The sequence below is a fragment of the Mytilus californianus genome, unplaced genomic scaffold (assembly GCF_021869535.1).
Source record: "Mytilus californianus isolate M0D057914Y unplaced genomic scaffold, xbMytCali1.0.p SCAF_11, whole genome shotgun sequence".
NCBI classification, from domain to species: Eukaryota; Metazoa; Mollusca; class Bivalvia; order Mytilida; family Mytilidae; genus Mytilus; species Mytilus californianus.
The window spans coordinates 21,985,509-22,010,784 of NW_026262593.1; the positions used below are offsets into that span (position 1 = coordinate 21,985,509).

General features: G+C 33.2%; 1 protein-coding gene across 1 annotated transcript in view; it reads left to right on the forward strand.

Annotated features, from left to right (window-relative positions):
- LOC127719725 (uncharacterized) overlaps positions 1-25,276 on the forward strand; it is a 264,736-nt gene that overhangs the window by 147,320 nt on the left and 92,140 nt on the right. The window contains exons 57-61 of the mRNA XM_052225963.1: positions 6,098-6,264; positions 8,080-8,207; positions 13,336-13,588; positions 14,258-14,429; positions 14,663-14,906. Coding sequence (XP_052081923.1) covers positions 6,098-6,264; positions 8,080-8,207; positions 13,336-13,588; positions 14,258-14,429; positions 14,663-14,906 — 964 coding nt within the window. The remainder of the gene's footprint in view (positions 1-6,097; positions 6,265-8,079; positions 8,208-13,335; positions 13,589-14,257; positions 14,430-14,662; positions 14,907-25,276) is intronic.

A 25,276-nucleotide genomic window follows, 5' to 3' on the forward strand; every position in this document is an offset into this window, starting at 1 on the left:
ATACCACAGGAGATTAAGCATCATGCTTAATATTTGCTATAACTTGAAAACATGGCTAGTTGGAAGAATAAAAGACAAAGGAAGAAAGCCAGGAATTGTTTTTTTTTCTCCGAAATAATAGAATACATCGACGGAGCACTGGCTAAAACAGATATTGTGCCAATCTCAAAGCTTGCCCATCATGCTAAATTGTACAGTAAATAGTTATCAAAGGTACCAGGATTATAATTTAAGACGCCAGACGCGCGTTTCGTCTACATAAGACTCATCAGTGACGCTCAGATCAAAATAGTTATAAAGCCAAACAAGTACAAAGTTGAAGAGCATTGAGGACCCAAAATTCCAAAAAGTTGTGTCAAATACGACTAAGGTAATCTGTTCCTGGGATAAGAAAATCCTTAGTTTTTCGAAAAATTTAAAGTTTTGTCAACAGGAAATTTATTAAAATGACAATATAATTGATATTCATGTCAACACCGAAGTGCTGACTACAGGGCTGGTAATACCCTCGGGGACGAAACGTCCACCAGCAGTGGCATCGACCCAGTGGTGTAAATAGTTATCAAAAGTAAATAATTTGATTGACTGATTCGATCCACAAAAATTCATTCTTTTACAGGTAAAAACGATGATTAACATATATTTTTAATCTATAATATGAAATTAAATAGACCTAGAAAAATCCAATTGCACGAGTAGCTTAATCTATTTATATCTATGTTTATGTGTATATCCCTTATATGGCCATCGGAGGTTTTCCGAGGTCAACTCGATAGTTAATAAGATGGCGTCTAGACTAAAATACTCATGAAACGAAGCTACATATTTTCGAGTCCATGTCCTGAAAATTGTTTATTTTAGACTTTTAATAGTTTAGATAAATGTTTTACATTGTTATAAATCAAATATGAGAATTTGAGTCGAATCGGTGAACATGAATTTGACAGCTAGTGCCCCTTTAACTGTTTTATTTTGAAAGCCTTCATTGAATGTCCCTGTATATATTTCTTAGTAGCAAGCCTATCTCTTCAAATTATTCTACCTACTTTGGCTATGATGGTGCCTTCATCATCACGACTATAGGACATGGCATGTTTCAGAGAGTCCCAAACATATTCGTTAAAAATCAGGAGAGCATTTAGCTACCTTTCATGTGTGCTTTCATTTTTTATATGGCAGTTACTATTCATTTTTTCAGAAATGTTGAATTAATCATTCCTTCAAAGAAAATTCCCGAATTGCTTCAGGCGTTCACTGTATAATTTACTAATATCAGCCAGCTCAAAGGTTAGAACAGATGATGGTCCAGACTGTGAGCCGTCGATGTATTTTAACAATTTGGAAGGCACAATTCCATGGAAAGCAGATTCCTGACAACATTTGTGTGTCTTTGGATTCTGTCTTATCGCCTTGTTGTGCAGTTTTAACAAACATTTATCATGATATTGGCTCCTGTGATATTTAATCGCCAGGACTGAGTTTATCTACGAAACAATGATTTGTAGTTCAAGTACCCGTTCACGTACTCCTTTGTCGATCAGAAATGTGTATGCTTCATGAAGATGGTCAGATACCTCACCACAAAAAGAAACTTCCTGCAGTCATTGTTCTTGTTGATTCATTACTACTGTGTGGCTGGTTATTTTACTGGTATTTTCAATCAGTGACTCATCTTCAACTTTAAAAGTATATTTTCCTTTTTCCTGACAAAATATATTGAGATCTGAACATTTGTTTTGACAGGATAAGTACATTTTTCCTTGGGATTCTGAAGTGTTTTTCAAATCCCATGGCCTTAAATCAACTGTTCCAAGTTGAGTGATGTGAGAAACTAATTAAATGCGCAACATCTTTGTTTGCTTGCAACAAAGGACTGATTACCAGCTCAAATGTCTATGTCAGCTCTTTTGGTATCTGCTTGGCATTGTAAATCCTCAAGTGTCCTCTCTTGGCGTTTTCCAGTCTATTTGTTCATTGTATTTTTTATGCTCCAGTGTTTTCAAAACTTACGTGTTTTTCCCTTTTCGACGTAGAGTGGGTATAAATTGTATTGTATACTCGTAATTTTCTGTGGTAAAAAGTTAATTTTGCAAATCTGTAAGTACATAAAATTATGTATTATATATACTTTTATTTTGCCAACTTATGCATGCATATTTGACCACTTGTTGAACATCCAACATAAATAACAAGTCATATAACAATGATTTGCAAAGGTAATTGTAAATGCAGAAAAACATTAATATAAATGCAAGTAGCATCTTAATATGAATATCGAATAATGATATATTGGAAATTCATGTTTTCAAAATGGCCACCAATACTTCAATATATGAAGTCCGCAGATGATAGTCTTTGTCATTAATTAAGAAATAATTCATGGCAGCCGTAGATTTGTTTTCATTTAACCATGGGTTGGGCATTTATAATCGATTATTTTACCCTGAGCGTTACCGAGGTGTAAAATACGAATATAAATGCCCAACCCATGGTTAAATGAAAAAAAAAATTACGACTGCAATGAACTATTTTGATTCTGATAGGACAGATTCGGTAATTTTGTTAACAGTGAAAGCCCTATACATACGATATTGTTTTGGCTGTTCCGTTTTACCCAATTTTGATGATATTAGTAATTTTATATAATTCAATGATTATTTTTTTTAATCGCATTTTTCACTTATATATTTTCTTCCAATGTAATTTTATTCGTTCTGAGGCGTACAAGAAGCTTTAAAACGCCCGGTATTTACATTCAACTTTTTTGTTTACGAAAACATTCTTGTGACGTCACCTTATTTCGTTGCCATGCCAAGACAATAACATCATTTCGCGGAATTTTCGTTCTATGAACTTTTTATGAAAAATAAATTGAAATGGACTGATTTGCTGTAGAATAGAGATAGATATATTGTATCTGAATCTTGGCCTACGTAAACTTGGGGTTTTGATGTAGAAAATTGAGAATATCTGGTAGTATAAATAAGTTGGTCGTAAGGCGGAACAGCCGTTTTCGTGTATTACGGCGTTTGCGCTAAAGGTAGATATATTGTGATTATACTGGTAGACGATAATAGGACGTCATATTAGAATGGTTAATATACCGAAGGTTATTAAAATTGGTACAGTCATAAAATTGAGAATGGAAATTGGAAATATGTCAAAGAGACAACAACCCGACCATAGAACAGACAACAGCTGAAGGCCACAAATTGGTCTTCAACGCAGCGAGAAAATCCCGTACCCGAAGGTGGTCCTCAGATGGCCCCTAAATAAAATTGTGTACTAGTTCAGTAAAATTGGACGTCACACTAAACTCCAAAACATGTAAATGAACTTAATTTAAAAAACATACAAGACTTACAAAGGCCAGGGGCTCCTGACTTCGGACAGGCTCAAAAATGCGGCGGGGTTAAACATGTTTTGTGAGATCTCAACCCTCCCCTATACCTCTAGCCAATGTAGAATAAAGAAACACATAGTAATACGCTTAGTTAAACTCAGTTTAAAAGAAGTCCGAGTTCGATGTCAGAATAGGTAACAAAAGAAACCAAGCAAAACGACAAGGATACATAAATGAACACAGGACTACTAGCAGTTACTGACATGCCAGCTCTAGACCTCAATTAAACTGATTGAAAGATTATTTCTTAATCATATGAAAATCAAGTACAATCCCTCCCGTTAAAGGTTTTGTATCATACCATCATAGAAAATATTTAATTATTTTTTTATTGATTTTATGACTATAACTATCAATCTTGAATCCAGTTTATGATAATTAAATACAAATCAATTCCAGCTCAGATAATAATCCTGCTACAATAAGAAGGATTCCTGATAGAAAAAAATTGTGGTAGGAATAAATTAATACTGTCAAACCTTATAGCAGTAATTTGTAGTAGGAAAATGAAAATTCCATTTTTGAAACTTCAAATTTTCCTAGTAAGCCTAAGAAGTAACAGAAATCTTAGACTCCATCATCATTCTAGTCAGATTCCTATTATAATCTAATAGGAATCCTTGTACATATTTCGTATTGGTATAACTTACCATATATTTTTCCTTACCTACCATATGTTTGTTTTCTACGTAATGCCCACCCTCAAGTGCAATTGGTAGGGACTGTGTTGGATTTTTATGCCCCCGCTGCAATGGAGGGGGCATTGATTGTTTCCTTTGTCCTTCTGTATGTCTGTAAGTAAGGAGGTTTTGAAATTGGTTTCCATTCTCCACCGTTAGTTGGGCTCAACCAAATGTAAAGAAACTTATACACACTGCTAATAACCACAAAATGCAGATCAAGTTCGTATTTGGGTGGCATCACTTTAACCGTTCTTGAGTTATTTTCCTTTATAACGTGATTTGCAAGCGGGGGCATCATCTGTGTCCAATAGTTATCAAAGGTACCAGGCTTATAATCCAAATGACACATTCTTCATTCATATTAATGAATTAATACACATAAAAACATTTATTATTTAAAATATATGTGTGGTAGAAATGAGTTTTCATTTTCATGTTTGAGCAAAGCGTTTGCATGATAATCATGATTATTATGATTATATACATTTTGTCTGCCAAAATTCAAATTTGCCTTACAAACACACTTAATAACTTAGTCATATTTCTACCGCAGCACATGTAAAACCCAAAATGAGCCAAAATGGTGCAAAAACTAATGTACTTTTATAGCGTATGATAATTGTAAATGAAAAGCTTGCTTGTTTTGCACAGGAAAATATGTGAAACTTAACTAGTTTGAAAAAAAACCCGAAATTTGAAACATTTTGAATTTGTTAACTTCCGTGTTCTATTTGACGATATGAATTTGCCAAATAGGGGTTTCTGCTTTTTTTGTTATATGATAAAATCTCCGAAAATCAATTTTAATCCACCTTTCCACGTGAAACCCTCTACATTTCAGATTTCCAGATTTCAGGCAGTAATGATAAATTACGCATAAAAATCATAACTTGAAGCAATGCTGTGTGTCTTTCTTTTGAGTTTAAAGTAAATATGAAAAACAAATTATGCTTATAATAAATCTGATATGCGCCTAGATTTGTGTTTATAATGATTATTTTTATAATTTGTTTGTGGTTTCGTTGCTGTCTTGTTGCTTTCTTCATCTCTTATCATTCATGAGCTAGTATGATTGATTTATGGAGAGTTTTTTTCATGTCAAGAGGCAAATTTTACAAGTATGTTCAGGACGCAGAGGCGGATCCAGGGGGGTGGGGGCAGGCCCCCTTTTTTGTGGGAACAATTTGGTTGATTATATGATGATATAGGGAATCACTGAAGCATAACTGGAGTGGCCTCCGCTTCATACCTATTCTGATCAGTTGTGGCTGTATACTTATTCATCCAGCACAGCCAGATGCCCAATTTTGCAATTAAGATTTACTGCGGGTCGGAAGAAAACCATATTTCTATACCTCAGTCATCCTTGGGGTTCCAGGATAAAGACATGCTACTGTAAATGTCTTCTATGTACTGAAAATGCATATAGCACAGACCTTTATATACGTAATATACATATGTACAACCACTCTTTCATACATTCAGTTCAAAATAAGGACTTAAAATATGAACAAATTCTGTTTATGTTACGAATTAATCTGTGTCCAGTTGTCGTGGATAACTTTTCAAAAATTCTCCATACGAGCATATCAGGAATTTTACTTCTTGAACAATTGAATTTATGGTTCATCTATACGAAAGAAATTCACAAAAAATAGTACTCCATGCATAATCAAGAATCCTCAATATATTATTAATTATGCATATTTTGATAATATTGCTTATCTATAAATATAAGTAAGTATATGTCTATTCATAATTAACTATTGTGTTTTATCTTTACATATATATTAGTCAGTATGGAGTAATCTTTATATATCACTGATCCTGAGTCCAGTATATTGTATAATGATTGCTGGCTTGGTCTTTTCTAAAGAGACTGTTATTAATCTTTATATAACAGTATGTTTGCAGTGATCCCGGATCAGGTATATTGTAAAATGATTTCGGTCTTGGTCTAGTCAAGAGAGATTGTTATGTGTTAATCTTTATATATGTGTATGTTTTTCAGTGATCCCCAATCAGGTATATTATATAATGATTGCTGCCTTGGTCTAACCCAAAGAGACTGTTATGAACTTCCATGGACACGTCAAGATTACAGCGATTTTGTTATGCTTACTGTGTCCATAACAGCTGGTATACCAATATGGGTCAAAATTAAAGCTATTAATAATGGTAGGTGATGTTTTTTTTGCTCACCTGGCCAGAAGGGCCAAGTGAGCTTTTCTCATCACTTGGCGTCCGTCGTCCGTCGTCGTCGTCGTCGTCGTCGTCGTCCGTCGTCGTTAGCTTTTTACAAAAATCTTCTCCTCTGAAACCATTGGGCCAAATTTAACCAAACTTGGCCACAATCATCATTAGGGTATCTAGTTTAAAAAATGTGTCCAATGACCCCGCCAACCAACCAAGATGGCCGCCATGGCTAATAATAGAACATAGAGGTAAAATGTAGATTTTGGCTTATATCTCTGAAACCAAAGCATTTAGAGTAAATCTGACAAGGGTAAAACTGTTTATCAGGTCAAGATCTATCTGCCCTTTTTGCAGTTTTTGGTTATTATCTTGAATATTATTATAGATAAAGATAAACTATAAACAGCAATAATGTTCAGCAAAGTAAGATCTACAAATAAGTCGTCATGACCAAAATTGTCAGTCGACCCCTTTAGGAGTTATTTGCCCTTTATAGTCAATTTTTATTTTAATCTTCTACAAAAATCTTCTTCTCTGAAACTACTGAGACAAATTTAACCATACTTGGCCATAACCATTATTAGGGTATGTAGTTTTAAAAATTTGTCCGATGACCCCGCCTTCCAACCATCATGGCCGACTTGGTTAAAAATAGAACATTTTGGGTAAAATGCAGTTTTTGGTTTATATCTCTGAAACTTAAGCATTTAGAGCAAATCTGACAGGTGGCAAAAATGATCATCAGATTTAGATTTATCTGCCCTGAAATTTTCAGACGAATCCGACAACCCGTTGTTGGGTTGCTGCCCCTGAGTTAGTTATTTTACAGAAATTTTGCAGTTTTTTGTTATTATCTTAGATATCATTATAATATCTAATATCTAAGATACTATTAATTATGATTTTAACCTTATTTTACATGATTTAAAAAGCATCAGTAAATACAGGTGAGCGACACAGGCTCTTGAGAGCCTCTAGTTTTAAGATACTGTAATCAGATTCTATTTTTAGGCTTGTGTTCTCATCATTACTTATTTTAATTAAGGACGTACACAGCAGTTTGAATCCATTTTGAGACTAGATACTCATGTTATGAAAAATTTTCAAACAAGCATACGTAGGTCACCAACCTCGTTCTGAAAAGAGGATGCACAGTTTTTTTTCGTTATATTTTTTATTTGATCTGATATAACTGAGTTATATCATTGTGCTTATGTAATTTATTTGATGGTAACTTTAATTAGTTTATTAGTAACATGTTTTCCATTTATCAAAGTTTTATACAGAGATTGAATACAGCTTGTCGCTATGTGTCTGCCATTCTGGAATTAGCATAGGTTCCCGTAAAGTTTTAACGTCACAATAGAAAATATCGGACGCCACAATGGAAAAGTGATTGTTGTATGACGTCAAAAGTTCAACCGGCGCAAAACCGGGTCAAGCGGAACAGATCTCTAAATAGCGATAAGGTGTATGAGAACATATTATGCTTCTATATCACCACCTGGATTTTAGAGAATTTTAAATCATATTATCCAACCAAAAGAGGGATATATAAATGATTGGCAAAATCATTAAACACCTTCTACTCACATGTAATTAGCACTTTAGATGAAAATTCAAGGGAAAAATGATTGAAGGGTTGAATGGAACTTTTTTTAAATGAACAATCCTCTAAACAGTGTTAAAAAAAATTAAGCATATTTTAAAGTGAGAAATTTCATGCATGTTTCAAATCCAAAATGCAACTTTTCCTGTAATAGCACTCAGTTTTATGAAGTTTAATTTTAATAACAGTGGACCTTAGAACAATTAGAGCAGCAGATCAGCCAATCATTGTGGACCCAACCCCTCCAATTGCAGGCAACGTTTATGATGGACAAACTTATGGAGTTGATCTTGCTTTCGCTATGTTTCCAGACAGGGTAAATTATCTATAATTGTTTGCTTCTATAAACAAAATAACCTATAAGATTTATAACCTCTTTAAAGATTGTTTCAATATATAAAGGGCATGTCAAATAAATGTGATGGTTTTCACACAATGACTCCAAAAAAAAAAATTGATGAGGGAGGCAGGGTATTTAATTTTTGCATCTATTTTTTTTTGAAATATTGACCAGTATATTTTTAACACATCTATGTTAAAGAATAAATAACCAAGGGGTGATAAAAAATAAATAAATCACAAATTCAAAGTAGATACAACATGGTTTCAGCACAGTAAAGAAGAATTCCTTATTTGCAAAGTTTGCAAAATATTTCACAGAAAACTAATTCCTCAGACAAAAAATGTGGCTTTTGCTCATCTATGACGACCTTACAATAACTCATTAGTTGCCTTCTTCTAATTTATTTATTGTCTGGTGGAATATTGTCTCTTTGGCAATGAAACCATACCACATCTTTTTTAAAATTTTTATAATAATTTCAATGCATTACCTAGAATGTATGTGTCATGTGTGTGTTGTCTTTCTTGAAATATACAAATTGTAACAGTTTAGTAGGTATGTTTTTTAAGCTCATATGGCCCTTTGGGGCCAAGTGAGCTTTTCTTATCACTTGTCGTTTGTTGTTTGTCGTCGTCTTTCATTTTCGTCCATTAAATTGAACAAAAATCTTCTCTGAAACTACTTGGCCAAAAAAATAAGTATTTTTTTTCACAAATTTTCACAATTTTTCGTAAAATTTTGAAATCTATTACAAAAATCTTCTCCTCTGAAATTACTTGGCCAAATTAGACCAAACTTGGTCTAAATCATTCTTAAGGTATCTAGTTTAAAAAGATATAAGAGGGGCAAAGAACAAAATGGCGGCTTTTGCATAAGTTTTTCTGTCAAAAAGACTTTAATTATTGCTTTCTGGATTTTTTCACTTTAAAAAGAATAAAAAGATGCAGAAACTTTATGAAAGGAGTAGACAGTCAATTAATCTTACCAAAAGTATTCAAGGAAAGTTTTACCCTTTCTCTGACATCGTGGTTTCGTCCATTTTTTGAAACATCTACAATTATTTCATTACTTTTTTCGAGTTTACTACTAAACTGTTGAACCTGTATTGTTTTGAAAAAAGCAATCCCGTTGTCCAGGGGTTCATATTAAACAAACCCGTATTTTACGATTACTTGTGCTGTCAACGTATATTTGTTCCGCCTAACAGAAGTTCCACTGGAAACTTTGTTATAAACAATGTCATAATATCTGTTCCTGTTGGAACAAATGTTCTATACTATTTATTCCGTTAGTAACATTTACTATAATATTTATTCCAGTGGAAATAATATTCCAGAATATTGTTTCCATTTGGAACTTATATTATGAAGGAACTTCTATTCCGTGACAGCCCTTGCGTTGCTGTTTTCAAAATCGAATACAGGATAACTAAACGAAAAATTCTTGTAAATAAATATAAAATATCGAGATTTGCTATCCACTTCTCAATATCTATTTACTTATATAGTTTTAAAATCAATGTTAACAGTGGATGGCTTGGATTAGGAATGTCATTTAATGATTCACAGAGAAATTAGCTATTAGTCCATTCTCTATTTTATTAGTGTAAACAGAAAGTTGTGTAAGGGAGACAATTTTGGTGCACAAAAGTGTTAAAACAGTATTGTGAAATCTTATGAAATATTTCTGGTGGCAATAAATCAAATATTCATAAAATTACAAAACTTTTAAAGATGGTTGTAATGTTTCAATTGGCAAACATTTTTTATTGATAATCCACCTTTGATAATAAAAAAAAAGATTTCTGTCATATTCATCTTTTAATATGATCAAATATGTTAGCCTTTTAAACATATCTTTAATAACATTTCAGTACTTATGGAAAGAGTTATTCCATTTCTTCCTTTGATATTAAAGGATATACCAATTTTAATTGCAAAATTGTAATTTGATGGATGTGAATAAAAGTTAATGAAAAAATTCCATTTTGTCATGAAAACCTTCTTTAAATATGTGTCAGTAAATTATGAAGCTGTAAAGGATATATAACTAGTTTATAAGTCAAACAACTAAAAGTGAGAAAAAAAGATATACCTACTGTGCTACATTTGGGGATGGGTGGTAATGAAATCAAATTATTTAAGTTATCTATGCATTTTAATTTTCAAAGTTTAATAATAAAAATGTCACTTATTTGCATTTCTGTTAATGCACATGGCACATGTTTAAAAAATGCAGGTCTTTGTCTATTTTCTATAATATAACCAACATGGTAGTTATAAATAAATGTACCATCAAGTCGCAAATACGAAACTTAAGGTGAATCAATCTAATATTGCACGCTTTCCACAGCGCTATAAAAAAATCCTTGGGAGAACACTGAATTTTATTGCATTCAGTTATATAATACACCTTGCCTAAGTAATGGGTCTAGCTAGGTCCTTATAAAAAATGAGGCTAAAATGATGTAAAATTACCATATTTACATTACAGCTGCATTTTTTGCATTGAACATATATCATATATGTACATAGAGAACAACAGATTAAATGCACATGGTGTTCACTACGGTAACCACCGTAGGCATTAATTTTAATAAGTGGCAGCAAATAGGGCAGATTGGCCTATATATGTGGTGTACCCGCATCTACTCTGTTGTTCATAAGTCTAAAAATTCTTCTCGCCCTGGCTAAGTCCTCAACATCTTTCTTTTCTAAGTATAGATCAGCAGCTCCTAAGGATTAGTAATGGAGCACTTTTTATATAGTCCAGTGACTTAGTCCTGTCTTTTTTGTCTCTCTCGTTTTCTTATTTATATTATTATTATATTTCTTATATTTTCTTGTAAGCCACCAATCCTTAACTCCTCTTTTTCCTATGGTGCCTGAAAACAATCAACAAGTTTTGTTCATTGCTGAGGTCTGTAAAATGACTTATAACTGCTTACAGCCACATTATTTGGACTCTTGTGGATAGTTATCAGACGGTTATCTCATTGGCCATCATACCACATCTCCTCATTTTAGTACGGGTTAATTATTTGAAATAAATGACTTACAAACATTAAATCATTTGAAAACAAATAATTCTGCAATAATTTATGTTGTCATTTTAAGTTTTCAGTTTATATATATATATATATCAACAATAAGTTGTATTAATGGTGTCACTATGTCTGTAATTGTCAAACTACTTACTAGTATAATAATACTTTTGTCTAAATCCACAGAAATGGATCATGCTTTAAGTTACAGAAATAATGATGTTACTAGGTCACCTGTAACTTATCTCTTAAATAAGGATTATGTGGGGTAAAAGAGCTTGCTTAGTACAGGCTCTTCATAATCATTTTGTTAAATAATTCTACAAAGAAGGGGACAGTCTGTTAATGTATCCTTGACTTAGAATAATGAAATTGCAAGAAACAAATTCACATATTACTTTGAATTTTGTAGATTGTTCAGGTAGTCTTGAGCTATTTCTTTGTACAACAGAACAACCAGTAGTCATCTTCACTTCACAAACACACATACATATATATATCTGGACAAACAAATAAAAAAGCCTGAAACATTGAAAACAATTTAAATCTATTCTATTGTCAGTCAGCCTACCTACCATGAACTGAAAAGTCTCCTAAGATTCAGTAGGTAAAATATGTGAAAATCAAGACTTGCATCAAAAATATACCAATATTAGAGACAATGGCGTCATTTTTCCTCAGAGCTTTCAGCTCTTTGATTAAGCACCATTTATGGGCATTATGTTTTTTGGTCTGCGCGTCCGTTCGTTTGTTTGTGCGTTTGTCTGTTCGTCCGATTGTCTGTCCGCTTCAGATGAAAGTTTTTGGTCAAGGTAGTTTTTGATGACGTTGAAGTCCAATCAATTTTAAACTTAGTACACATGTTCCCTATGATATGATCTTTCTAATTTTAAGGCCAAATTGGAGTTTTTACCCCAAATTCACGGTCCACTGAACATAGAAAATGATAATGCCAGTGGGGCATCCGTGTACTATGGACACATTCTTGTTGGCTATTATCTTGAATATTACATAGATAGAGATAAACTGTACAGCAAAGTAAGATTTACAAATAGGTCAACATGATCAAAATTGTCAATTGACCCCATAAGGAGTTATAGCCATTTAAAGTTAAATATTCACAAAATATTTTTGCAAAATTTTGTAATCATTTACAAAAATCTTCTCCTCTGTAACTACTGGCCCAAATTAGCCCAAATTAAGCCTGAATCATCTTTAGAGTTTTAGTTTTACAAAATGTATCCAATGACTCTGTCCATGAATCAAAATGGCCACCATGTCTAAAAATAGAACATAGGGGTTAACTGTAGAAATTTATGGGGAAATTGTCAACAAAACCAATTTCAAATGGTCACAACTTGAAAACTATTTTAAATAATGGTTATGGGTCTTCAGTACGTTATGTAAGAATACAATGGGATGACCTACTTTTAATTTAACTACTGGGTCAAATTAAACAAAATTTGACTCAATCATTATTGGGGTATCTAATACTATTTATTATGATTTTAACCTTATTTTACATGATTTCCAAATTCGCAGTAGATAAAGGTAATCGACACAGGCTCTTGAGAGCCTCTAGTTATTTTCAACAATGAGGTATGTAACATAAAACTAAACCAACATAGTGCTTGTTGAATGTAAAAAAAAATCGTGTCTAGAAAAATTAAGTTAAGAGAAGATCCATCCTTGCTGCAGCTATCATGTGTTCGAACTCAGTTCAACTTAAGATGAAAATTAAAGAGACAGTCACTATAGTAACATTGATTTTACGCCCAAACAAGTGTTCGAATAGATCAAGCTACATTTGAATTTAACTGACCAGTAAAAAGAAAATAAGTTCATATTTATGTTAAACAAAAAGTCAATTCAATGCTTTTTCTACATAAAGTCAATCCTGTATTTTGAAGTCACTCTTTGGAAGTATCAAAAGTGCCCTCTCAAGAGAAGTCTACTGTGACTGTTAGCGGCAGGATTCCACCGAAACGAGGTGACCGTTAAGGGAGGTTAGACTGTTTTTGAATAAAACTCCTTTTATCTACATTTTTCCTTTGACAGATATGTGCCAACTGGCAAGGTTTCTTTGACCCTGAATCTGGAATTTCGTTCTTCATGGTTAGTGTGGGTTCTGAACCATTAGGAAATGTCACTGACATTTCTAACTTGACACAAATAGACAGGAAGCACCACAAGGCCTGTGTTTTTCTCGAACAAGGTTCTTATCTTGAACATGGCAAGACCTACTATACAACAGTCTGGGCGTATAATGGAGGAGCCAGACAATTAAATAGTTCATCAATATCAAACGGAGGTAATTTGAATTACTAATAAAAACAAATGCACAGGTACTTAAAGTGCATATCTTTAAGTCTTTGGCCTATTACTCTACCAAATACTGAAAATTTTTACCAAATTGCAGAATGTATTCACCTCTACAAAATGATCAACTAGTAAAACAGTTAAGCTAATTGCTTCAGTGTTAGGTTGTAAGTTGTGAAATGAGTGCAGTGAAATAATAATGATGCTCACCATCCAAGTCCAGTTATTTAATGTCTGTCAATAACACACAGTTATTGCCCTTTTGAAACTTACCAATTTTAGTCGATGACATTTTCTTGTAAGAGTTGTCTCATAGTATTATTTTCAAAAGTGGAAAAATATGGACTTGCTACGATTTAATTGTGTAAGGATATTGTTATTTTGTTAACCCCCTTTTGTAACAAACAAAACCAACAAACTGCAATTTTCTCTTCATCATACTGCTGTAATGTACATTTGCATTGATTGTAAGATTTTATGTTACCCATCAACAATTGAATTAAACATAGCTAAAAAAAAGGGCAGTTTTCTACATTTCAGACTGCCATGATCATGTATATCATTGAGTGTATTGAAAATGCTATGAAACAATTTCAGACAAACAAAAAAAAAGCCGCATAAAAATTGCTTTTTAATGCATGTTCAATATTGATATTACTAGTTCTGGTTGATTTATCGGCACCAGTATCTGGGAAAGTGGTTGATGGATTGCAGGATAATTTTGGTGATTTAGACTTCACATCAAGTCAGGCTAAGGTGGAGGCCCAATGGAAGGATTATTATGACCCAGAGTCAACTATCAATCAGTATGATGTACAGGTGTCTAGTGCTCAGTAAGTGTATATGTGTTGTCAAGTTTGTCTATTCTTACAATTTCATTGAACATTCTTTACCACAATGTATTGCTGGAATCTTCATTTTCCTTAGTATTTAAGAATGTCATATTTGATTATGTTCTCAGGCCATGTTATGTATTTGAACTGCATGAATGTTCTGTTATTAGCAGGTTTTATAATGTAAAAGATTTCTAATAGGAAGTGATGTTCAAGTAAAAACTTCCTTTCAGAAACATGTCGAACGACTTCTCGGTGATTAGAGAATGGGTGATATTCAGTAAAGATTCCAACAGTGCTAGGTGGCTTAATTTCCACTTGAAACACAGAGATAGGATCAAAATTAAACTGAAAACAACAAACGGAGCTTTGAATTCCATCGTAAATGAAACTGATACATATGTTGTGGACTTAACTCCTCCCGCCCTGAGTTACCTTGGTGATGGTTTGGCACAGGGTGATGATATAGACTTTCAGGTAAGTGGTTAATTTCAAAAAGGGGAATTCCATTGTAAATCAAACTGATACATAGATTGTGGACTTCACTCCTCCAGCCCTGAGTTACCTTGGAGATGGATTGACTCAAAGTCATGATATAGACTTCGAGGTACATGTAAGTGGATAATTTTAGAAAGGGGAATTCCATCGTTAATGAAACTGATACATATGTTGTGGACTTAACTCCCCCAGTTACATTGGAGATGGATTGGCTCAGGTTCATGATGTTAGACTTCCAGGTCGGTGGTTAGTTTTAGAAAGGGGAATTCCTTTGTAAATGAAACTGATACATATGTTTTGGACTTAACTCCCCCAGCCCTGAGTTACATTGGAGATGGATTGACACAGGGTGATGATATAGACTTCCAGGTAACTGGTTAATTTTAGAAAGGGGAATTCCGTCGTAAATGAAACTGATACATATGTTGTGGACTTAACTCCTCCAGCCCCGAGTTCCCTTAGAGATAGATTGACACAGGGTGATGATATAGACTTCAAGGTAAGTGGTTAATTTTAGAAATATTACCATTCATATTGATGTGAAAGAGTTATCAATCTTAAATTGCAATAGTGGCAGATCATAACCTTTATTTGAAAATGTAATGACTTCTTTAAATTTTACTTTTAGGTTCAAGACTTAACTCTTTTCACACATTTCTGATTAAGGAGGGCATTTGTTTTTTATAAACTCATGTTTCTAGTTTATCGATTTTGTATATTGAAATCATAATGAGAAAATAATTATATGTTTTATAACGAGTGAGAATTGGATAACAACTCTTGTTATTTGATTTCAATATATAATAATATGGCTATTGAAATTAAACGATGAGAGTTGTTATCAAGCGATATCAAATTCTCATGAATTGTTAAACCTATTTCTCTTATGGTCACCCTTTTTTATTGTGTGTTTTAAAAATTCGGCAAATCCATGATCTAGTCTTTTGCACATACCAGTATGGCGTCATATGTCCTGTAATGGTGTCAAACCATCAGACATTTTAAAACTTTATGTACACTTCAAAATGTAATACAATTTGACAAAGAGAAGATTTTTTCAGGTATAAAGTTTTGAGTGTTTGTATATTATTAAAGAAATCACAAATTTCCATTGCCTTGGATGAAATATACTTCGTCTTAATCTTTTTAAATCATTAAGAACTAAAATAGCCAATAGAAATGTTGTAATATTGTCTAATGATGCTGGATAATCCAATCAACTTGGTCCGTGTAACACTTATCATTTCAAAATATCCAAAAATTTTCAAATTTTACATTTTTCGATTTTTGATCAAAATTTCAAAATATCAAACTTCTAAAAAAAATTTTTTTTGGATATTTTGAAAGTTTAACCAAAAAAGTTTGAATTTTTAGATTTTTGATTAAAAATGTAAAATAAGAACGGGTGAAAATAGACCATCTCTATCATTAGCGTGTTTGAAACTTTTTCGCGGGACTTTATTTGTTACGCGCTAAAGAATCTGAGGCAGTGACGGCATGGCGGAATCACAGAACAAAAGCTTTATCCTGCATAAAGATACAAAGCGCCTGAACATTACTGACAATGACTTAAATACACAGAGAATATCAGCCAATTTCCAGGTGATTATTGTTTCTTGTGCAATTTTAAAATTACTTTCAAGGGGGGTATATATAAAATGACTTCCTATGGCTATACAGAAAATGAGACGATTTAGAATAAGAAATAACAAAATTTCAGACTTATTCCCACTGTAATTCCTTCAATTGATAATTTATCAATACAAAGTCCTCCACATTGGGGTAGTCAATGAAGTAAATGCATAATTTATGACAATGGCAGTGGAAAAATAGAAAGTGGAAATGGGCAAAATCAATGGTTTCCCTTGTTCCAATGCTTATGGTATATATATTTCAGTTTTGGAAAGGGTTATGCTAAGGGAACATGAAATAGCGGGAAGGGAGGGTAGGGGAATGTGAAAAATGTTTCACCTCCAAATTGCATCCCCCATAGATTGATTTATAGCCTTTGTACATGCAAACAAAAGTTTCCGTTACACACCTTGGACAAGAAATCGCCAAAGCACATGCACATGTTACTAAATCTGAATAAAATATATAATACGGTATATTCTATTTTCCATAGGTAGAGAAAGCGGTAATATTGGATAAGGATTTCTATATAATTATAAGAAATCCTTATCCAAAATTTCCGCTTTCGCTACCTCTGGAAAATAGAATGTACCGTTCTGTGTTTCGTTCATGTTGGCGGACAATTTTTATTCAAAAACCATTTATCAAAATTTGCATTTATTCTTTTAAAAAACAATGTCAATATTGTATAATTTTGCGGAAATTCCGCTTAAAAATATGAAATCTTCAGGGGTTAGTATTTGCGTCTTTAGCATGGGCCTTGAAATTAAGATATTTCATTTTAGTGTAAAAAAGTTCTGGACTTTGGTTGAGCGAAAAGTTATATTTTAAACAGTTATATATTCAGGTAAAACCAGATGGTCTTTACCTGGAGGATGATATGAGCCGAGAAACCTATTTTTCGAATCTTGAAATGTTTCCTGTTAACAGCAAGCGGGACAAAGGGTCTTTTGCCGTGTGGTGCACACCCCTCGTGGCAACAGAGTTCCCAAATTTTGGAGCTTCCCATTTTCCCTCCACTGTATTGTCTGCTGGATCTGATCAAGCTGGGCCCTCTTCTTCATTTAGGCCACAGACTGCTTTTCAGCACCCTGTAAATACACGTAGGACAAAAAGCCTACGCAAACACATACTTGTTGCGTATCTTAATGATGGGGAGCTCAATGTGTACAGTAAGTATCAAAATGTACACTTTAAAAGGAATTTTATGCGACTGACCTACAAGTGAGAGGTTAAGCTACCTATAAAACTAGGTAAAATCCACCATTTTCCCAAAAAGTGCCTGTACCAAGTCAGGAATGCAGGTGTTATCCATGATTCATTAAATTTATACAAAAGGTTATGTGTATCTAAATAAATCTTTCTTTCATTGATTCGTTTGTTTTCCAGTAATGTATTGCTCATGAGGGTTATTATCCACAAGAAGTATTTTTCTTTGAAGCACTTTTTTATATTCGACATTTTTCTTTTTAAATCCACTCGAAACTTTCAACATAAGACGGACTTCCCCTTTCCATTTTAGGATCATTAACATTATAGATGAATAATTTAAATATGAAATTCTGTTTTCGAATACTATGTTTGCTTTGTCTTCATTTTTAGCTCACCAAAGCCTGAAGGGCCCCATGTGAGCTTATTCCATCACTTGGCGTCCGTCCTCTGTCGTCGTCGTCTTCGTCTGTCGTTGTCTGTCGTCGTAAACTATTTAAAAAATCTTCTTCTCTGAAACTACTAGGCCAAATACCTTCAAACTTTAACTAAATGTTCCTTAGGGTATCTAGTTTATAAATTGTATCCGAAGTTTTGATCCATTGACAAACATGGCCGCCATGGCTAAAAATAGAACATAGGGGTCAAATGCAGTTTTTGGCTTATATCTCAAAACTAAAGCTTTGAGAGCAAATCTGACATGGAGTAAAATTGTTCAGTTGGTCAAGATCTATCAGCCCTGAAATTTTCAGACAAAATTAACAACCCATTGTTGGGTTGCTGCCACTAAATTGGTAGTTTTAAGGAAATTTTGCAGTTTTTAGTTATTATCTTGAATATTATTGAAGATAAAAATAAACTGTAAACAGCAAAAATGTTCAGTAAGGTAAGATCTACAAAAAGGTTTAACAGGACCAAAATTGTCAATTGACCCCTTTATGAGGTATTTCCCTATAAGGACAATTTTACACAAGTTGTTTATGTTTTTTAACTTTAAAAATGAATCTTGTATAAATTTTGTATTTTATTTCCTTGTACGTCAAGAAACATAGACACTATGGCTAAAATGGAACATATGGGTAAAAAGGATTTATTTGCTTTTTTATAGAAAATATGAACATTTAAATGGCATTTTTAAGCCACTCATTAATATATATTGAAAAGCAAAAAAAAAATCATTGAGGAAAGATTAAAGCAAAAAAAAAAAATAACAGGTGAGCGATTCAGGCTCTTGAGAGCCTCTTGTTTATTTTACGAATGTCTACTTTGCTATTTCCTTTGTTTTCCAGCTTCAGTGCATGTTAACATTTTGGAAAACATGGGAGTGAAAGATATTAACCAATCAATAAAAGAAATCCTAAATACAGACGAAACTTTCAAAATATGTGATTCCAAAGGGATAGAGATTACAGACAGCCAGGAAACAAGAGGTATTTTTAAAGTTTTTAAAATCTTTTGACATTCCAATTGGACTTATGTTTGAACCTTCTATCGTTAACTTTACATCCAATTTCCGTTTTTTTTATTTTTCCTTTTTCTAAATAATTCTTTATCTGGCTTGATCATGACCTGATAATGCATGCATTATTTGCGATTAGACGTTAAACATCAAAACAATCAATCAATATACGGCCCATTACAAAAAACAGTTCATTCAAAAACATGTACTCCGCGATATAGCCTTTTTTGCTGATGCAGCGTAAATCCATCGCCATTGAATCAAAATGTGCGGATTTCGTGCGCCATTTCTAAGATTGAAGTACTAGTTCATAGCTGGTGATGTCTGGTAGACCTGGTGTGTGTGACCGAAACACTACATGACATTTACCGGGTCAACCAGACATTGACCGCGTGTTAGGCGAATGATTGAAGAAAAGAATGTTTGCCCGTTACTCGTGCGTGAACATTATGCTGTCCATGTACTTGTCTGTTACTCACGCGGAGAAGTCCATGTATTTATGTATAACTGTTCTGTATTTTTCCAGTACTCGTTCCGTCATTATACGTTTTATTTTCTTTAAACCAATCGAGAGTTTCTAATATACATATATTGTCTAAGTCACAATGTGTGGTACCAGCTATGCCGCATAACTTAGTATAAGACAAGGAGACGCCGAAGCGATAGATAAAATCCAAACAATTTAGTGACTATAAAACAACAAACATTTTAGATAAATTTCAACAAAACAGCCGGTGTTTCAAAATTCCACCTAGCAAATTCGATCAATATAAACAGTCATTCTTTGGAAGAACAATTTCCGATTGGAATGGACTACCAGACAATCTCGTGTGTGCCAAGACAATTGAAAGCATTAAAACTTCGGTTGCTCTCACAACGTTGGACTAATTCCCCAGCGCCTCTCTTCCGTCGTCATTGATGCCATATCCTGGCCTTGTAACGTACTTATTCAGATTCAGTTGCAGTAGCTTTAGTTTGCCAATTTTAATTTGATTTTTTTGCACTAAAATAGACTCGAGTGTAATATAGCAAACTTCACAGAGTAACCCATTCTAGCAATGTCGGGCCCCAGGAAATATAGAAATGGCGCAATAAATGCCCGCAACGTATAAAGCATCTGGTATATTTTAATTGCGTTATCTCATCTAACATGATTGTTAAATAAAAAGCGTACATTTTCAGTAAATGCAAGCACTTTAGAAAGTTTTCATATGTTATAATTTTAGCGCTGAAGTTTTGGAAAACCCCTTATAGAAAGATTCATGCTGTAAATACGTCAGAGCTACCAAGACTTGTTCATAAGACCAAGAGGAAAAGGTTAGAGGCTTATAACAAGAGAAAAAAATGTAGTAAACACAGCTCATAAAGAAATGTCTTCAATCGTAAACTCAACATCATTTTGACTCAACTTAGATACTCAGCCTCGTTTTTGAATTATGATCTTAACAGAGTTAATATAATTTCAGATCCGTCTTGTAGCTGTGGTGCTAAGCGTGAAGATTCATTTCACTTCTTTTTTGAATGTCCTAATTATAGGAATATAAAAATCAAACTATCTAATAATCTGAACCGGTTACCAGAGAACTCTCTATTAAATTTGAACATCTTAACCTCCGGTGATTCGTCATTAACTAATGATGAAAATGAAAGAATTTTAAAGAATGTATATGAGTTTATTAAAGAGTCAAAGAGGTTTCTAATTGTGTAATACAGCACATTAAAGTGCATATACATGTATATTGTGTACAACCATTCACATCATCACACATCATCTTTTACATATCCCATATATACAATGTATTGTTTGCATGCATGCTTTGTAAAAAATTCTATTGTTATAAATTGTTCATGGGAGAAGACTTCATAAGTTTGATTAACTTGTGTCTCATCCCTTTTGCATATTTAAGCAAATAAAATATGTTTAAACTAAACTTCATTTCATAAAATAGCAGGGATGTTATGAGGCAATTTTTTGCACGGAAAACACCATTTAAAATTTTTTTTCTTAACACACAAAATAGGACTCATTGGCATTTGAGAAGAAATTTTCAAGGGAAATCCGTTTTACGGTTACATCATACATAAAATATGAATTTTTTGCATATATGCGTATGTATTGATATGTGAAAAGCCTACCATGCGTAGTACACTTTTTCAAAACCCTTTGTTTTCATGGTTTAGATTTCCTGAAGACCATACTAGTATATGACAACCATAGTGCTGTGTATTTATAAAAAGGTCGTAATTAAATAAAGAGGAAGAAAAATCTATAATCTTTTGAAAGCAATAAACTGACTACGGCTACTTCCAATACCAGGTGTCACTTCTATAAGGTGGGTTTTGTCTTTTGTCTGATTAGAGGCTTATTCTCATGCGATAATGTGTTTAGAACATTGTTTATTTTAGGTCAAACGTTCGAGATGAGAATTTAGAAACCGAAAATCGTCTTAAGATAGAAAATCTTTTGGAAACTTTAGAAGTAAACACGAAGATAGAGGTTCAAAGTATGAAAGATAACCTGAAAGACACTATTGGTGATCAGACAGAAGAAATTAAGGACTCAATCACTCAAATGAAGACATCCCTTGCAAATGCCAGTAGAAAACTTGAAAACTTGGATGAATGGGTCAGCGATGTGAAGAACGAAACCTACGTGACATCGGCTTTAAGGAAATATTAAGATGTAAGGTGTGCACTGAAGTACACGAAAATACTATCATTGTTGTCGCCTGTTGTGGACAAGTGCTGGGATGCGGGGCATGTATTTAGAAATGCATTGCCGAAAATGATTTTTGCATTTTGTGTAAAAACGAGAGTGTTGTTGATAAAATAGTAGAACTTCAAGGCTTTCAGATGGTTCTCGATAAGTTCCAATCTGTTTAAATCATCTTATTTTAACTGTGACTTTTAAGGGACCTATTCACGTGACATGCAGCGGTTGTTTTGATATTTCTGATCTATTTTGGTTCATGCTATTAAATTCTTAATATGTTGAAATGTAGTTAAGCTGAAAGGATTTCTGATGACTATTGATATGACAATACTTTTTTTTGAAAACATGTAAAAGTTTTGTATGACTGCTAGAATTCCACAGAGTTGAACTTGTAGCTAGGTTTGAACAGTAAGTTAATAAAGTTGAGCTGAAAGATACAAAAATGGTTATAGATAAGTTCCGGTCTGAAAATGTTCAATTGTAATATTAATTTTTCAAATACTTCAATTAAGAGTTGAAATTTTAAGTCTGGCTCTCCCAAACGAAGAATGGGACTTCTTAATATGATGAAAGATGGGTGAACGGACGAACGATAACAATTGCTTTTCAGTATGTTACTTGACTTGATTTCAACTCAAATTGTACACATGTTGCATAGTCATAAAAAAACTGCATCAATTGAGTTCAGGAGACAATAAACCTGAAAGTTGCAGCAATTATGTTGTAACCGTGGTTCAAAATATACTAAACATTTGCATTTGTTTTGGAGAATTTTGATGTTCCGATGAATTTTGATTTTTTTCTAATTCTTTCTTACAAATCCATGTGAGCTTTTGTCAACATCAGATGTCCGTCGTCTCTGTACCTTTCTTTTTTTTTTATCTGTTTCAGAATTTTTAATGAATTTAAACTAACTTTGTAAATTCGTAGTCCTATTGAAGTTTGTGATTGAAAATAAAACTTTGACCACTATAATACAGATAGGTAATCATCCACTCTCTCCCAAAATACATTTGTCGAAGAAAAAAAACTTTTTGAGTAACAGTGACCTACTTTTAACTGGATGTTTGTGATTATGCTATCTTAGCATACTAGATACACTGAAGTCTGAATCATTATACTATCTATATTAACAGAGAGAAACTGCAGTTGGGTCTGAATATCAACAAAATTAATCAAGCAAAATTTAGGTCTAAGTGATCTTCACCAATATATGCTCAACATTAGGCAAAACTTCTTTTCACCAACATTAATTTTGAAAATTGTTTTTATACCCGTCCCCGCTTTAAAAAAAAGTGAGGGTATACTGTTTTACCTCTGTCTGTCCGTCCGTCCCATGAATATTTTTCGTTGCATCTTTCTCGGGATACGAAATACATTACAAGGATTTCTGAAATTTGGTTTAAGGGTTTATATATTAAGTCAGTTATACCGTGTGATACGTTTTCAGATTCATCATGCACTCAGCAACATCCTGTGTACCGAACACTTACATCATTTTACAAATGACATCTAAGTTGAAAATTTTACCTCCGTCCATCCGTCCACCAATCCGTCTGTCCGTCCATCCGTCAGTCCCATGAATATTTTTCATCGCGTCTTTCTCAGAAACTACATCATAATGATTTCTGAAATTTGGTTTTAGGATTATATATGTTAGCTTTACCTTGAGATGCGTTTCCAGATTCATCACTCAACAACTTCCTGTTGACCGTCAGGTATTTGGGCTGGTGAGCAGTAGCTTGTAGTTTCACTTGTTTTTTGGTTAAAATTTTATGAACCTGTAGTACATTTTGAACATAATGTAAATCTAGTTGTGTTGAACATAACTGCGTTTTTTTAGGACGTTCCCTAGAAATTACTTATTTGATGTTCCATTGATGTAACTCATTACAACCTATATAAAGGATCAATACTTTTAAGATGAATGAGGGAAAATTATTGAAGCTAAGAGTTATAAACGCAATTAGCCGAAGCTGCTGTAATGTTACATAAGAACGGGAAGTTGCATGACTTGGAAAACTCAAGTCTATGAGTTTGTCATTCGTATCCCCCCTCCCCCAAAAAGAAAATTGCACCAACTTTGAGATAACCATGCAGGTGAGAAGCAGATTTCGGTGTATTCGTAATGTCCTTCGATTCGAACTCGTATGTCGAAATTGCTTTCCCTGCATTTATTACTTTTCAGACGTATGCATCCAAAGAACATGCAATCAAACCCAATGGTACGTTGTTTATTCCCTGAAGAAAAAAAAACTGGACATTTAAGGAAAAAAAACTAAATATAGTGTGGACTAAACCGGAGCAATTTTTTTTTATTTTCAATATGACTCTTATGAAGCTAAGCGACTAATTGAGTTAAGTGCCAGTTGAAATAGGGATATGTACATGTAGATTCTATAAAAGAATTTCCGGCGATGTTATTCGTCCGTATTTGTGAAGAAAATACTCTAGTTTGAAATAAACCCATATAAATGCAAACATCTACGTTTATAACCCATAATAAAATAAAAATAAGGAGATACAAAATGATTACCAATGACACAACTATCCACCAAAGTTCAAATGATGTGGATGCAAGCAGTTATAAGCATCGGTATGGCCTTTAACAATGGGGAAAAAACTAACATCCTAATTAATAACAAACCATTTTACGGAAAAAAATATGACAGACATGAACCACTGAACTTCATGCTCCTGAAATTGTGACAGGCACATAAAGAATATGGCTGAGTTCATCGTGTTTTGGAGCGCACTACACAAACCCTAATCTGTGGTGTAAAAGCACAATAATGTACGGTTTATTTTAGTAATACAAGTAACTTTTATATCTAAATATTATATTGCTTTATATACTAGTACATGTTTCTGTTGGTTGACATAAAACAAATGTACAAGAAAATGAGAGTGCATTCTCTGAAATGTTTTGCCTGTTTAATTTATTCCATACACCAAATATGTATTGCCTATAGTTACGGTATCTAAATATATAAATATCTCGAAAACTGAACATGATCAATGGCCTGTGAAATTGAGATTAAAGGCGGTTGACACATGTTAAGACCATTGCTTATGAGTTTAGATATATAGGTCCCTATTTTTGGCATATATCCCGTCTATTTTAATACAATCAGATACCTCAACCAGATAAATATAACTAAACCTAACATGTACAGTTTCTGAGAAAATGACATAATACTGATTATTAACCTAGTCAGTGTACAGTGCAATTGAGGTTAGGATCGGGTGACAGGTGTTAGACTGACATCTTCACCTTCAGATGATTCGATATAGACCAATTATCAGGGTATACCATGAGTATTTACCGAGAATATA